The sequence below is a fragment of the Cherax quadricarinatus genome, chromosome 76 (genome assembly GCF_038502225.1).
Source record: "Cherax quadricarinatus isolate ZL_2023a chromosome 76, ASM3850222v1, whole genome shotgun sequence".
NCBI classification, from domain to species: domain Eukaryota; kingdom Metazoa; phylum Arthropoda; class Malacostraca; order Decapoda; family Parastacidae; genus Cherax; species Cherax quadricarinatus.
Genome location: NC_091367.1, coordinates 767,834 through 782,901, shown reverse-complemented (window position 1 = coordinate 782,901; position 15,068 = coordinate 767,834). Strand labels below are relative to the sequence as shown.

The window sequence follows — 15,068 nt, the reverse complement described above, 5'->3', positions numbered from 1 at the left end:
AAATGAGTCGGATGCATGGATATTCCGACAGTGTACAGTAGTTAATACTCGTTGATAGTGAGTACAGGACTTGAAATTTCATAGTAATTCATTACCCAAGTTTCTCTTTATCTTAACGATGGATATACATATGTGATTGTATAGTGTGTTTTAAAGTGTGTGTATATAGTGTTAATTAGAGCGAATATATGGTGTGTTACTTAATAGATATGTGAAATATAAGAGTGGATGTATGCAGTGTTGCTTAGAGTCAGCATATGTAGTGAAGATATATAATTGGTGTTACATATTTCAGGCTGGACTGCTAGTAGGTGACATGATCTTGTGCGTCAACAAGGAAGAAATGGTTGGTATTGATTACGACCAAGCCACAAGTATCCTCAAAAAAACTGAGGGTGTCATCAATATGTGGGTAGCCAACGCTGCCAGAGGGAAGGATGGCAAGGTTCCAGAGAAAGAGAAGGAGAAAGAAAAGGAGAAAGAGAAGGATAAGGAGAAGGATAAAGATAAAGAAAAAGAAAAAGAAAAAGAGAAAAAAAAGCCAGGTACGTACAGTGCCGTGTTCCTAAAATAATGCTTTGCCATTGTGTCTTTAAGTAACAACTTGCTTGATGTATCTTCATATTCCTAAAAGATCTTCAGCAATAGGCTATTATATCGAAATTTTGAAGATGTATCAAGAGTATTAACTCTGATCAATACAGTATTAAAGTTAACTTGGTAAAATTATTTTGGAAATCAAATCCACACATCGTTTATAGAAATAGAAGTTTTTTTTTACTTTTTTAAAGTCTTAACAAGCCATAGATACAAGTTACTTTACACTATTTCACAATACAAATTTCTCTCATTTTTTTTACATGTACTGTAAATGAAATAAACTACTTTTATCTCTTAAATTATTTAATACATTTACACTTTAAGGTCGTTTGTGTTTTAATAAAATCCTTAACATTTAACAAATTACATTGGAACACTCGTTCCATAATAGCAAATAAATTATTTTGAAGATCTTTTGAGAGCTTTACGAGATAAACTGACTTTCAGAGGTTGTGTGAACATATAATACTGGCAGTTATGTATGTGTGTGTATTTCCATGTTGCTAAAATGCTATGTATTTTGTGTATATGTTAGCAGAGAAAAGTGTTCATAGATTAGCTGTGCTGCAAACCTCCTGAAGCTACGTGGATCAAACTTGTCCTCTTCATTCCACTTTTCTGGTTTCTTTACAAAGGTAGAAATGGAGAAATGATTGAGTCAGTCAAACCATGTTAATGTAACCTTTAAGTACATAAAAATCTTTATACCGTTTCTGCCTCAGTAACTTCAAATATCTAAGATACGTATAAAGCCTAATAATTTTTTATATATTATTTCTGATATATATTTAAGAGTGGAACAATCAGTACAATCTATAGACGGTTCTTTATTTATTTTTCATATTACTTAAAATGCCTATTTTCCCCTTTTTCTAATAAAGGAAAATTTTCCCCGAACTAAGAAAAAATATATATTGCAGTTTTAAACAGGACAAATTGGCAGAGCTAGAGTTAATGTGGTTTGACTGTTGATGTGTCTGTGTGTTGTATGTTGATGGGTCGGGATACTAACATGATGTGCCTCACTCTCTGTGCTTTTGGCCGTGTGGCGCCGCTGCCTCTACAACCTGGTGATCATTGTGGGCTGGTGCATGGCCCTGTGAGTATGATATGTTAACATGTTATCCCCTCCCTCCCTAAATCTTTGTCAGTCTTTACTGACATCCTCTTTATTATCGTCCACCCACCTAATTTTTTTTATTGTTCACTGACCTCCCTCCTCCATTATTGTTCACTGACCTCTCACCTTTATTATTGTTCACTGACCTACCTCCATTATTGTTCACAGACCTCCCTCATTTATTATTATTCACTGACCTCCCTTCATTATTGTTCACTGACCTCCCACATTTATTATTGTTCACTGACCTCTCACCTTTATTATTGTTCACTGACCTCCCTTCATTATTGTTCACAGACCTACCACCATTATTGTTCACTGACCTCCCACTGTTATTATTGTTCACTGACCTCCCATCTTTATTATCGTTCACTGACCTTCCATCCTCATTATTGTTCACTGACCTCCCACCGTCATTATTGCTAGTCCGTGTGCCTGCCACCATCACTTTTTTCCTCGTATTTTACCGCGTGATGTTAGCGCATTGCCCCTTTTTTACACTTTATTTATTGAATGATTTACTGACTGTTAATTCTCTATATTCTTTGTGTTATCCTACCGCAACTTCATTCCTGTACGGTCCTCTCTACATACTGTTCGCAAATCCATCAATTATGCAAATTTGTAGTTTTTAGTTTACTGTACAAGCGAATCAGTATATTGCAGTACACACAAACACACACACACACACACACACACACACACACACACACACACACACACACACACACACACACACACACACACACACACATACACACATACACACATACAGGGACCAGGAGCTGTGACTCGATCCCTGCAAGAACATAGGTGAGTACAGGGACCAGGAGCTGTGACTCGATCAATGTAGCCACATATAAATGAGCATATATATATATATATATATATATATATATATATATATATATATATATATATATATATATATATATATATATATATATATATATATATGTCGTGCGGAATAGGCAGAACTTGCGATCTTGGCTTAAATAGCAACGCTTATCTTGCCATATAGGACAAGCGAAAATTTGTGTATGCAACAATTTCGCCAAAATAATTCTGAACCTAACGAAAAAAAAATGTTTCACTGTGTTTGTTTAGCATTAAATTATTGTAAACAAATCTAAAATATATATAGTTGGGTTAAGCTAAAATAAATTGTTATAATAAGGTTAGGTAAGTTTTCTAAGATTCTTTTGGTGCAAAGTTAAATTTTTTTACTTTAACATTAATGAAAAAATATATCTTTAAACGTATAAGAGAAAATTTTAGAAAGGACTTAATTTTAAATGAGTTCTTGCTAATTGACCAGTTTTACATATTATATATATATATATATATATATATATATATATATATATATATATATATATATATATATATATATATATATATATATATATGTATGGAAATTGGTTTTGATGAGTCAGCACTACAACTGTTCTGTTATTGGATCCTGGAGGACAGGATTAAAGGATTATTATGGAAATAAGCCCGGGAGTCCGATGACAGTGGCTCTGTTAGGTTATGAAGAATAAAAGACACTATACCGTGTCTGGAACAATATACTTGGCTTTGGTTGGGGACGAACTGAAACCTCATAACCCTCGTCACCAGAGTGCTGGTGATGTGTGCTGGTTGTTTGGTGGGTTAGCATGGGTTACTAACCATCCCTCGTCACCAGAGTGCTGGTAATGTGTGTTGGTTGTTTGGTGGGTTAGCATGGGTTACTAACCATCCCTCGTCACCAGAGTGCTGGTGATGTGTGCTGGTTGTTTGGTGGGTTAGCATGGGTTACTAACCATCCCTTGTCACCAGAGTGCTGGTGATGTGTGCTGGTTGTTTGGTGGGTTAGCATGGGTTACTAACCATCCCTCGTCACCAGAGTGCTGGTGATGTGTGCTGGTTGTTTGGTGGGTTAGCATGGGTTACTAACCATCCCTCGTCACCAGAGTGCTGGTGATGTGTGCTGGTTGTTTGGTGGGTTAGCATGGGTTACTAACCATCCCTTGTCACCAGAGTGCTGGTGATGTGTGCTGGTTGTTTGGTGGGTTAGCATGGGTTACTAACCATCCCTCGTCACCAGAGTGCTGGTGATGTGTGCTGGTTGTTTGGTGGGTTAGCATGGGTTACTAACCATCCCTCGTCACCAGAGTGCTGGTGATGTGTGCTGGTTGTTTGGTGGGTTAGCATGGGTTACTAACCATCCCTCATCACCAGAGTGCTGGTGATGTGTGCTGGTTGTTTGGTGGGTTAGCATGAGTTACTAACCATCCCTCATCACCAGAGTGCTGGTGATGTGTGCTGGTTGTTTGGTGGGTTAGCATGGGTTACTAACCATCCCTCGTCACCAGAGTGCTGGTGATGTGTGTTGGTTGTTTGGTGGGTTAGCATGGGTTACTAACCATCCCTCGTCACCAGAGTGCTGGTGATGTGTGTTGGTTGTTTGGTGGGTTAGCATGGGTTACTAACCATCCCTCGTCACCAGAGTGCTGGTGATGTGTGCTGGTTGTTTGGTGGGTTAGCGTGGGTTACTAACCATTCCTCGTCACCAGAGTGCTGGTGATGTGTGCTGGTTGTTTGGTGGGTTAGCGTGGGTTACTAACCATCCCTCGTCACCAGAGTGCTGGTGATGTGTGCTGGTTGTTTGGTGGGTTAGCATGGGTTACTAACCATCCCTCGTCACCAGAGTGCTGGTGATGTGTGCTGGTTGTTTGGTGGGTTAGCATGGGTTACTAACCATCCCTCGTCACCAGAGTGCTGGTGATGTGTGCTGGTTGTTTGGTGGGTTAGCATGGGTTACTAACCATCCCTCGTCACCAGAGTGCTGGTGATGTGTGCTGGTTGTTTGGTGGGTTAGCATGGGTTACTAACCATCCCTCGTCACCAGAGTGCTGGTGATGTGTGCTGGTTGTTTGGTGGGTTAGTATGGGTTACTAACCATCCCTCGTCACCAGAGTGCTGGTGATGTGTGCTGGTTGTTTGGTGGGTTAGCATGGGTTACTAACCATCCCTCGTCACCAGAGTGCTGGTGATGTGTGTTGGTTGTTTGGTGGGTTAGCATGGTTTACTAACCATCCCTCGTCACCAGAGTGCTGGTGATGTGTGCTGGTTGTTTGGTGGGTTAGCATGGGTTACTAACCATCCCTCGTCACCAGTGCTGGTGATGTGTGCTGGTTGTTTGGTGGGTTAGCATGGGTTACTAACCATCCCTCGTCACCAGTGCTGGTGATGTGTGCTGGTTGTTTGGTGGGTTAGCATGGGTTACTAACCATCCCTCGTCACCAGTGCTGGTGATGTGTGCTGGTTGTTTGGTGGGTTAGCATGGGTTACTAACCATCCCAGTTAATGATTCCAGTGAGATCAATATCTTCTGACGCTTGAAAAAAAAAAAACTAAAAATGCAGTGTTTGTGAAGTCATACTAGGAATGATAATACAATTTCCATACTAGGTATGATACTATAATTATACTAGTTATATAATTATACTAGGCATGATACAATTATCATACTAGGTATGGTGATACAATTATCATACTAGGTATGATGATACAATTATCATACTAGGCATGATACAATTATACTAGATATGGTGATACAATTATCATACTAGGTATGATGATGCCATTATCATACTAGGTATGATGATACAATTATCATACTAGGCATGATACAATTATCATACTAGGTATGATGATGCCATTATCATACTAGGTATGATACAGTTATCATGGTAGGTATGGTAATACAATTATACTAGGCATGATACAATTATCATACTAGGTTTGATGATGCCATTATCATACTAGGTATGATGACGCAATTATCATACTAGGTATGATGACGCAATTATCATACTAGATATGATAATTGTACTTATGTCTGCCTGATGTTTAGATAAACTTGTATTAAGGACCCAGTGGAAATAAGTCACCTTGACCTTTTTTTTGAGGTTATCCTAGGTAATTTACACATACGTTGCAGTGTATGATAATCTGTGTGTCTGTACGTGTACCTAAATAAACCTGCTCGCTTATTTCTGTTTGTATACTAGTTAGTCTTGCTGCCTGAGTTATACACCAGCTTCCCGTTTTCTAGAGTGGTGTTGCAGGCAGCCTGGCTGTCACTCCTCGCTCTATTACATGGATAAGTTATCACCCCCTTACCCCCCTCTCTCTGTCTCTCTCAACCCTTCCACTCCTTGTCAAACCACTGCAGGATATACACACCGAAAGGTGTATTTCTCTGTGTATATACGCTGAGAGTTTAGTTTAATACCTTTTATTTTTGAGGATAAACGTGTTCTTGTCTGAGGTTACGTGTAACCTTTAAGTAAGTGTATTTAGGCACAGGTACACATTAGTATAGTTATCATAAATAGTGAAAATTTCCTAGGATAACCCCAAAAAGTCGATAGGCTTGAAACCCCATTAACCACCCTCCCAAGCTGCCCATGCTAGTACATGTACCTCATTTCTATTTAGTCTCATTATAGTTTACAAAAGTGATTCATGCCTTTCCTATAGCTAAATTTGTTGGTTATTATTATTTACATACAGGAAGAATGGTGTTCCTTGAACAGTTGTCTTTTTAATCTGGGAATATACCAAGATGTGTTTACCTACCATATACGCTGATTAATCGCCGTTTTAGTGGTTAAAAGTATTTTCTACTGGTGAACAGGTGACATGTAGCCTTACTGAATCTCTGTGTAGTTTTATGCACCTGTCCGAGTGTAAACAAGCACGCATCTACATATGGTGGAGTAAGGTTAATAGGGTAGGGTAGGTTGGGTTAAGTGGGTTTTGCTAGGCTAGTTCTGTATTTTTTTTTTCCACTTAAACAGTAACAATATCATTTTGGATATAAAACCAAACCTAATGTTGCACAATTTATACTATATAATAGTCAGAATCTGCTGAAGAACATTCCTATACTTTTTACCTAAGTTCTCACTTGCACAATTTGTCAACTCAGTCGAGTCATACAAAACAGTAAAATACGTACATATACATAATCATGGGAAGAAAAGAAGGTGAGATTCTTGTAGAGGTGAGTAGAATCATTGGTGTGTGATAATTGTGATTTGTCATGAGGATGTTGGAGGTATGCACTGCTCAGTTATGCCAAAATGCTGCCTGGTCTCAAATATTGCCCAATTTCTGTACTATGCATACAGTTTGCCTCTTCAGTCTAAATACAGAGGAGACAACACTAGTAGTAATGTAGATATCAGGTGGTCAGTCCCTCAGCCTTGGTCTCTTGAACTCCATTGCTTTGATCAAATTTGTTTCAGCTGCAGGACTGATCACCTCATCTAAGTCAATACTTAGTTCTCTGTTTCAACTACAGAAACCTACTGAGCAGGCAAACATTTCTTCAGTAGGTAGCAAACTTACACTTGTCTTGAAAATCTGCTTGTGGGTATTGAATTAATATGATGGTGAAACTGTTTTTAAAGCTGCTCTTGTGGATATACAACAGCAATATAGTTGAAAGGCATGGGGGTAACTGAGCTAAGTGAGTAGCGACAGTAAATAGGTGTTTAAGTTCTTGTAGCATTAGTCGACTGTTGTGGGTGGCATCCTGGGCAAGGTTAGACACTGACATATCTCTACATTTGCTGCTGCTGTTCATCTAGGTGAATATGGTACTTGGGTGTTTGTCAACTTTTGTGTAGGTACATTCTGGTGTTTTAGAACCTATTTCACAGGCTGTTCACATAGTTCATTGAACCAACCCAAAAAATGTGTTTTTCATTCTTCAAAATGTAGTGCTTAGTATTACTTAGTACTAAGTAATACTTTTAGTCTTTGTCTCCCTGGCATTGCCAGGTGTGCTTGGGAGTTGATGAAAGATTGCAGTATGATCCCCAGATGGTGGAAGTAACTGACAAGGGGTCACACCATCACTTGATCCCTATTGAGGAGATTGTGGCTGAATGAATCTGGGCATTACTTTAGCTGCTGGGCCATGCCAGTCAGACCAATTATTTGACAGATAAGAGAGTTAGAGTCTTATGTGCAGCAAAAAAACTATATACAGTGGACCCCCGCATAACGATGGCATCGCATAGCGATTTTTCCGCATAACGATTACTTTTATCGCAAAATTTTTGCCGCGCATACCGATTAAAAACCCGCATACCGATTTTCGTCCGAGACGCGTCCAATGTGCCCTCAGCCAGCCTCACATGTGCCGCTCCGTCCCATTGTTTACCAGCCAGCCTCCGCGGTAACATCCAAGCATACACTCGGAATATTTCGTATTATTACAGTATTTTCGGTGCTGTTTCTGGAAAATAAGTGACCATGGGCCCCAAGAAAGCTTCTAGTGCCAACCCTACACCTCAAAGGGTAAGAATTACTATAGAGATGAAGAAAGAGATAATTGATAAGTATGAAAGTGGAGTGCGTATAGCCGACCTAGTCAAGCTGTACAAGAAACCCCAATCAACCATCGCTACTATTGTGGGCACCAGAAAGACAATCAAGGAAGCTGTTCTTGCCAAAGGTTCAACTGTGTTTTCGAAACAAAGATCGCAATTGATGGAAGATGTTGAGAGACTCTTATTGGTGTGGATAAATGAAAAACAGATAGCAGGAGATAGCGTCTCTCAAGCGATCATATGTGAAAAGGCTAGGAAGTTGCATGAGGATTTAATTAAAAAAATGCCTGCAACTAGTGATGATGTGAGTGAATTTAAGGCCAGCAAAGGTTGGTTTGAGAGATTTAAGAAGCGTAGTGGCATCCATAGTGTGATAAGGCATGGTGAGGCTGCCAGTTCGGACCACAAAGCGGCTGAAAAATATGTGCAGGAATTCAAGGAGTACATAGAAACTGAAGGACTGAAACCTGAACAAGTGTTTAATTGTGATGAAACAGGCCTGTTCTGGAAGAAAATGCCAAGCAGGACCTACATTACTCAGGAGGAAAAGGCACTCCCAGGACATAAGCCTATGAAAGACAGGCTTACTTTGTTGATGTGTGCCAATGCTACTGGTGATTGCAAAGTGAAGCCTTTATTAGTGTATCACTCTGAAACTCCCAGAGCGTTCAGGCAAAAGAATGTCCTCAAGGATAATTTGTGTGTGCTGTGGAGGGCAAACAGTAAGGCATGGGTCACTAGGGAATTTTTCTATAACTGGTTACACCATGCATTTGCCCCCAATGTGAAAAATTACCTAACTGAAAAGAAATTAGAACTTAAGTGCCTCCTGGTGTTAGACAATGCCCCTGGTCATCCTACAGACGTGGCAGAGCGACTTTATGGGGACATGAGCTTCATTAAGGTGAAGTTTTTGCCTCCTAATACCACTCCTCTCCTGCAGCCCATGGACCAGCAGGTTATTTCCAACTTCAAGAAACTGTACACAAAAGCTCTGTTTGAAAGGTGCTTTGTAATGACCTCAGAAACTCAACTGACTCTAAGAGAGTTTTGGAGAGATCACTTTAATATCCTCAATTGTGTAAACCTTATAGGTAAGGCTTGGGAGGAAGTGACAAAGAGGACCTTGAACTCTGCTTGGAAGAAACTGTGGCCAGACACTGTATTACTATTTACTTGAGCCAGAGTATTGATGAAATACTCCTGTGTGGCCCTTAGCTTAAGTTTGTGTGTATTTTTTTTTCCAACATACCAGCCATCTCCCTTCAAGGCAGGGTGACCTAAAAAGAAAAATGCAAGTTTTTCTTTTTTTGCATGTAGTAATTTATACAAGAGAAGGGGCTACTAGCCCCTTGTTCCAGGCCTTTTAATCACCTTTTATGACATGCATGGCTTACAGAGGAAGGATTCTTTTCACTTCCCCATGGGCATAAATTTAGTATGCAGTGGGTCAGACCATCACTTCATCCAGATAATTAGGTTAGGTTAATGTAAATAAACCAATTCCCTAAGAATGAAGAAAAATGCCTAACTGGGGAGTATGTTCTCTCGACCAGGTAAACACGAAGATTCTTTATGATTGCATGTACAGAAACCAGGGTTGTAGCATCGTGAGTGTTGCAGGCCTGTGTAGCACACTGGCCTGCATCTTTGGAAGACCATTTTGCAGTAAGACATCTAACTTAATTGCATTCATCTACAATACAGTAATTCTTAAGGTACTGTATGACCTCTATGGGTTTACCTCTGTCCCATAAAAATTAATAATGAGCATTTGTTCATATGATGGCATTAACCAAGTAGCAGCCTGTGAACTGGGTGTGATTGGTGTGTTAATGGCAGATGTATATTTGAATTGGAAACTCTGGTTAGGATGATACATTATACAGTAAATGCATGTACATTTATTTTAAAATACTCTGGGGCTACAAAGTCTTAAATTGGGCAGGCTGCATTATGGTTTTAGTTTACAGATACATTATCTATACAGTGGTCAAGTTTTGTAATTTAGCTTATGAACAGTTCAAGCACAAGTTGTTTAATTATACGTAGTATATATTGGAATTATATTTTCTCTCGACATTTGTAAATATTTTACATACTTTTTAAACTTGTATTTTAAAAATTCATGAATGTTATCTTTTCAAAATGAATCTCAACCACCTGCCTCCGCTCACCCCAATCTGACATGCATGCTGGATGCTCAAGCCCCCTAACACTTAAAAACCTCATTCACAAGTTCCCTCCAACCCTTCCTGTGTAGAATAGATGGTTCCGGCAATCATCGCCCTGGCTGTCCTTGGACCAGGTCATTTTTGGGCATTTTAGAATAAATGCTCTGAACTAATATATATGATATACATTTCAGTATAGTATATTTGTTATTAATAACAGGCAAGCTTATTTTTCTTATTTTACTGGCTGTCTAATGTGACTTGGCTGATTTTTCTATATAACTATGCTTAATATAGCAAAGAGCATTCCTGGCAATAGACTTTATTCCTTATATTTCATAATACTGTACATACTTACCTCTAAGTTATGAATGGGATATTTCTACCTTAATTGTTTAGCGGTGTTAAAGCCTGATATCTTTTAATACAATTTTTTTTTAACAATTCGAAAGTTTATTGTGCAGCATTTTTAAATGCAATATATTTCTGCAGATGTGCCACCAAAACCAACGTTGGCCCCCAAACCTGCCCTTCCTGCCAAACCCCCTTTGCTCGCCGCAATGTTGCCTGCATCGGTACCTGTTTCGTTAATGGATGAACCTGTCATACCCTCCTCGCCCCCATTACCCCCTACTCGACTGGCACAAATGGACCGATTACCTTCACATGCCCAAACATCCATAACATCCACTACTTTGTCAACTTCATCTACGTCTTCTCCATCCTCGCTTCCTTCTACAGAGGAGAAACCTCAGGTTAGGTTGCTATATATAAAAATTACAGTATTTACTTTTTAATTTTTACCTTTCAGGTTTCGGAGCTCAAAATCTTTAAAATATCATTTACCATTCTACTTGATATTTAATGCAGGTTACTGGATCTTTAAAATTTTCCAGGAAAGTATCAGACAGATTTCATTTCTGCTTCCAGATTGTAAAAATGAGCTATGATGTTAGGTAATTGATTACTTTCAAAGTATTCCATGTAAAAGTTAGATTGGATTATTCAGTGATGAAATCCTTCATCGTTGAAAGAAAATGCATTAATAGATATGCATTACTTAGATAGGACACTGGTTTCGGACACAAAGCAGTAGGTTACTAGTATACACCACTGTGTTTAAAATATGCATTACCAGCAATTCTTGTGAAATCAGTGAGGCTCAACATTTCTGTTGTGCAATTGAAGTGTTGTTTTGTTAATATAATCTTGCAGCTGGACAATTGTATATATATGGGTGAATTTACTAAAATGTGGAGAAACTACTAAGCCATTTAGCTAGTTTTTAGGAGAATGATCATCTGTCATATATGATGGGTCTTAACAGAATTTTTTCTTTTATCCTCTGATGCCATTTTTCCTCATACTCTATCAGACTTACTTGTTCAGAAACTTCAAAATATAAACTGGCCATCTCCCAAGATAAGTCTACAAACCATTTCCCATCAGATGCACACACTTATAAACCTGCCTCTTGCATTTCACCTATACTGCAAAGTACACTGTTGACTTAAACATTTTATGCCCCCCTTCCTTTCAATTCACAATTGTTCATTAAATATTCCAGCTACTCCTCCTCTAGCTGTCAGTCAGTCTCATTGTATCAGATATAACATCCACCTTCCATATATTTTTAACTTTAATAATGTTTTTCTTATATGTTTGCACACTTTTATGTATGTAGCATTATAATTCTTAATATTCGTTAATATTTGCGCACCTCTTTAAAATACAAATCCGAGTAATTATAAGCATTCCATTAAATCATGAAATCATGTTGATAACAAATTGTGTAGAGGAGTCATATGGTCATGGTAGGTACACATGGTAACCACATATCAAGTATTCAGAATAAATTTATTTATTTATTTATTTATTTATTTATTTATTAACAATTTGAGCATACATACAGAGGTACAAAAAAATACAGATAAGAGCAGCATGCCAAAGCCACTTATACTATGCATAGCATTACGGGCTGGCTTAAAATTAACTAAGCAATGATGAAATCAGTGATAATACATTATTGTAAACAGATAACTATAAAGCACAAATGAGTATTACAAAGACAGGTCATATGGTTGCATGCATTGTTGTACATTCAGTCGTATGGAGTATTCTGTTAGGTAGTGTATTTAAAAAATAATAAAGTTAGATTGGGTTTTAGGTTTAACATTTATATGATATAATTGTGAGAAACATTTAAGATATACAATTTATAAGGTTCAGTTATTCAGTATTTATTTGGTTTTGGGTGAGTAAGTGATCTTTGAGAAGAGACTTGAATTTATAAACAGGTAGTGTTTCTTTTATATTTACAGGTAATGAATTCCAGATTTTAGGGCCTTTTATGTGCATTGAGTTTTTGCATAGTGTGAGATGGACACGAGGAACATCAAAGAGTGATCTGTGCCTTGTGTTATGGTCATGTGTTCTGTTGAGGTTGGCAAGGAGATGTTTGAGGGGAGGGTTAATATCAGAGTTAAGTGTTCTATGTATGTAATAGGTGCAGTAATAAGTATGGATGTTTTGTATGGTGAGTAGGTTTAGTGTATTGAATATTGATGGAGTGTGCTGCCTGTAGTGAGAATTTGATATCATTCTAACTGCAGCCTTTTGTTGGGTAATTAGTGGTCTGAGATGGTTAATTGTTGTTGAGCCCCATGCACAAATTCCATAGGTGAGATAGGGGTAAATAAGAGAGTGATATAGTGCCAGGAGGGCTGACTGTGGAACATAGTACCGTAAATAAAGGATTTAGTATTTCAGAAAAAGAATAGCTTTATTGTGTGCCTCAGCAACATCGAGAGGTTTAATATTTTTAACAAAAGTGAGAAGCTGTTTACAGTAGCTTTTCAGCAGTGTCAGAAGTGAAGGGCATGTTAATAAACATTATCCTGAATCCCAGCTGGAGTCAGTAAGCATTTAAAACAGTTTAGTGCAACACAAGGGGTAAGCCATTATAAAAAACTTAAGCAGTTTTTCTCATTTTGCTGCTCTGAACTTTTCATGGTACAGAGGTAACATGTTTGGTGCAAGGGAATGTTGAAACCAGGTGACCTATTTGTTATATGTTGTGTACATTTTCTATAGTGTAATATCTGTTTACATTGATAAGAGTGAATAATCTGTGAATTAAACATTGCCCCAAAACCCAAGTGTAATTGGGAAGTACTACATAAACCTTGGTTTAGGGAATCTGTAGTGGCCATTTACATTCTATGTGCTCGATAACTGTATTCATTAAGGTTCCTAAGCCTTTAATGGTACTGGTCTAATGAACTGCTAGATGTATGACCCTTGTGGGTTTAGTGCTTAGTTATGATTGTAATAATGAACTGGTAAAATTTCTCATTTATGTCCCTGTAAATTTAGGCACTTTGCTGTATGGTTAGGACTATTATATTGGCCTGGGTAAATGATATATTACTAGTCTGAGGCTCAGCATTGAATATTGCATCCTCTTGAGTTTTTCAATAGTATCATAGTCATTTATAATCTGCCTGAATAAGTAAATTTAATTTAATATTTAGAAATAAACTTTAATTCATTTATTCTGAACAGAATGATTTTCTGATTACATTTTTTAGCAGACTGAGTGTTAAGAACCCATTAGCCTATTTTTCAGCTTGAGACCTGTCAGTTTGAATTGACTAGTTGACTTAAAATTATTTTGTGCCTATTGTGGTTATAATGTGTGTAATGATATTAAATTAGTCACAGTAGTAAATTGGTGTTAACAGTTGACAGTTTTTGATAATTGAAAATTGGTAATGAGGGTAGTTAATTATAGTTAATATTGTTAGCAACTGTCACATTTAGAATGCTGAGTAATTTTAATAGTTTTACTATGCAAATCGTTAGGCTCACCTCCACAATTGAAGACCAAACGTTTTTCTAGGACCCAGCAACTGCAGAGATCTGGCCAGGCAAGGAAACAACTATAGAGATTGTCAAGGAGAAGATGGGACTTGGTCTATCCATTGTGGGAGGCTCAGACACACTTCTGGTGAGTGATTTTACAGAGAACTTTCTTTGCCTTTCCTCAGAGCAAACATCATTACCGCCCCTTTCCTAGATGTGGTATAACCCCTATGGGTTTAGCTCTCCCCCATGGTAAATATGTTAAACTAAAATCATACTTGGCAAAATATTCTGTAAAATATTTTTTTCTAATACCATACCATATGTAAATATCAGAGAGCATTTGTGTTTGATACTTAACCCCTAAACAGTCCAAACGTATATATACGTTTTTATGCATAGCGTCCCAAACGCATATACTACATACGTTTTAATTTTCCTGCCTCCAAATTTGGCAGGATTGCCCTGAGATGCCTGGTCAGCATAGAATGGGTCTTAACACTCGGTGTGCACCATATTAAAAAAATCTGGGACCACTTGTGCTCTTTTTTTTTTTTTCTATATACGTATATATATATATATTTTTTTTTTTTGTCAAAATATTCGGGGCGCTCCACAAGTGAACGTATATATACGTTTGGACCGTTTAAGGGTTAATAATTATATAGAGTACAGTATGTGGAGTGTATTTTAGTGAGATAAGCTTAATACTTCCTCCAGTATTTTTGGTATATTGTATGCAAACTGGCAGTAAAGTCTGTGCCCTTGTCACATCATGCACTTGTGTGTTTCGTTGGTAAGTTACTCTTATAGTTTGTCTTGCAATGTAGGGAAACTCTGCAGTAAGGTTAATAGAGTGCATTATTTGCTGTTTATGTCAAAATGGACGAAAAAAGCAACATGTTACTATGCTAC

The 15,068-nt window shown here is 37.8% G+C and overlaps 1 protein-coding gene across 8 annotated transcripts in view; it reads left to right on the top strand.

Moving 5' to 3' along the window:
* inaD (inactivation no afterpotential D) overlaps positions 1–15,068 on the top strand; it is a 368,665-nt gene that overhangs the window by 326,896 nt on the left and 26,701 nt on the right. For all 8 annotated transcript variants that reach the window (XM_070101124.1, XM_070101126.1, XM_070101122.1 and 5 more), the window contains 3 exons: positions 296–545; positions 10,782–11,044; positions 14,191–14,298. In XM_070101124.1, coding sequence (XP_069957225.1) covers positions 296–545; positions 10,782–11,044; positions 14,191–14,298 — 621 coding nt within the window. The remainder of the gene's footprint in view (positions 1–295; positions 546–10,781; positions 11,045–14,190; positions 14,299–15,068) is intronic.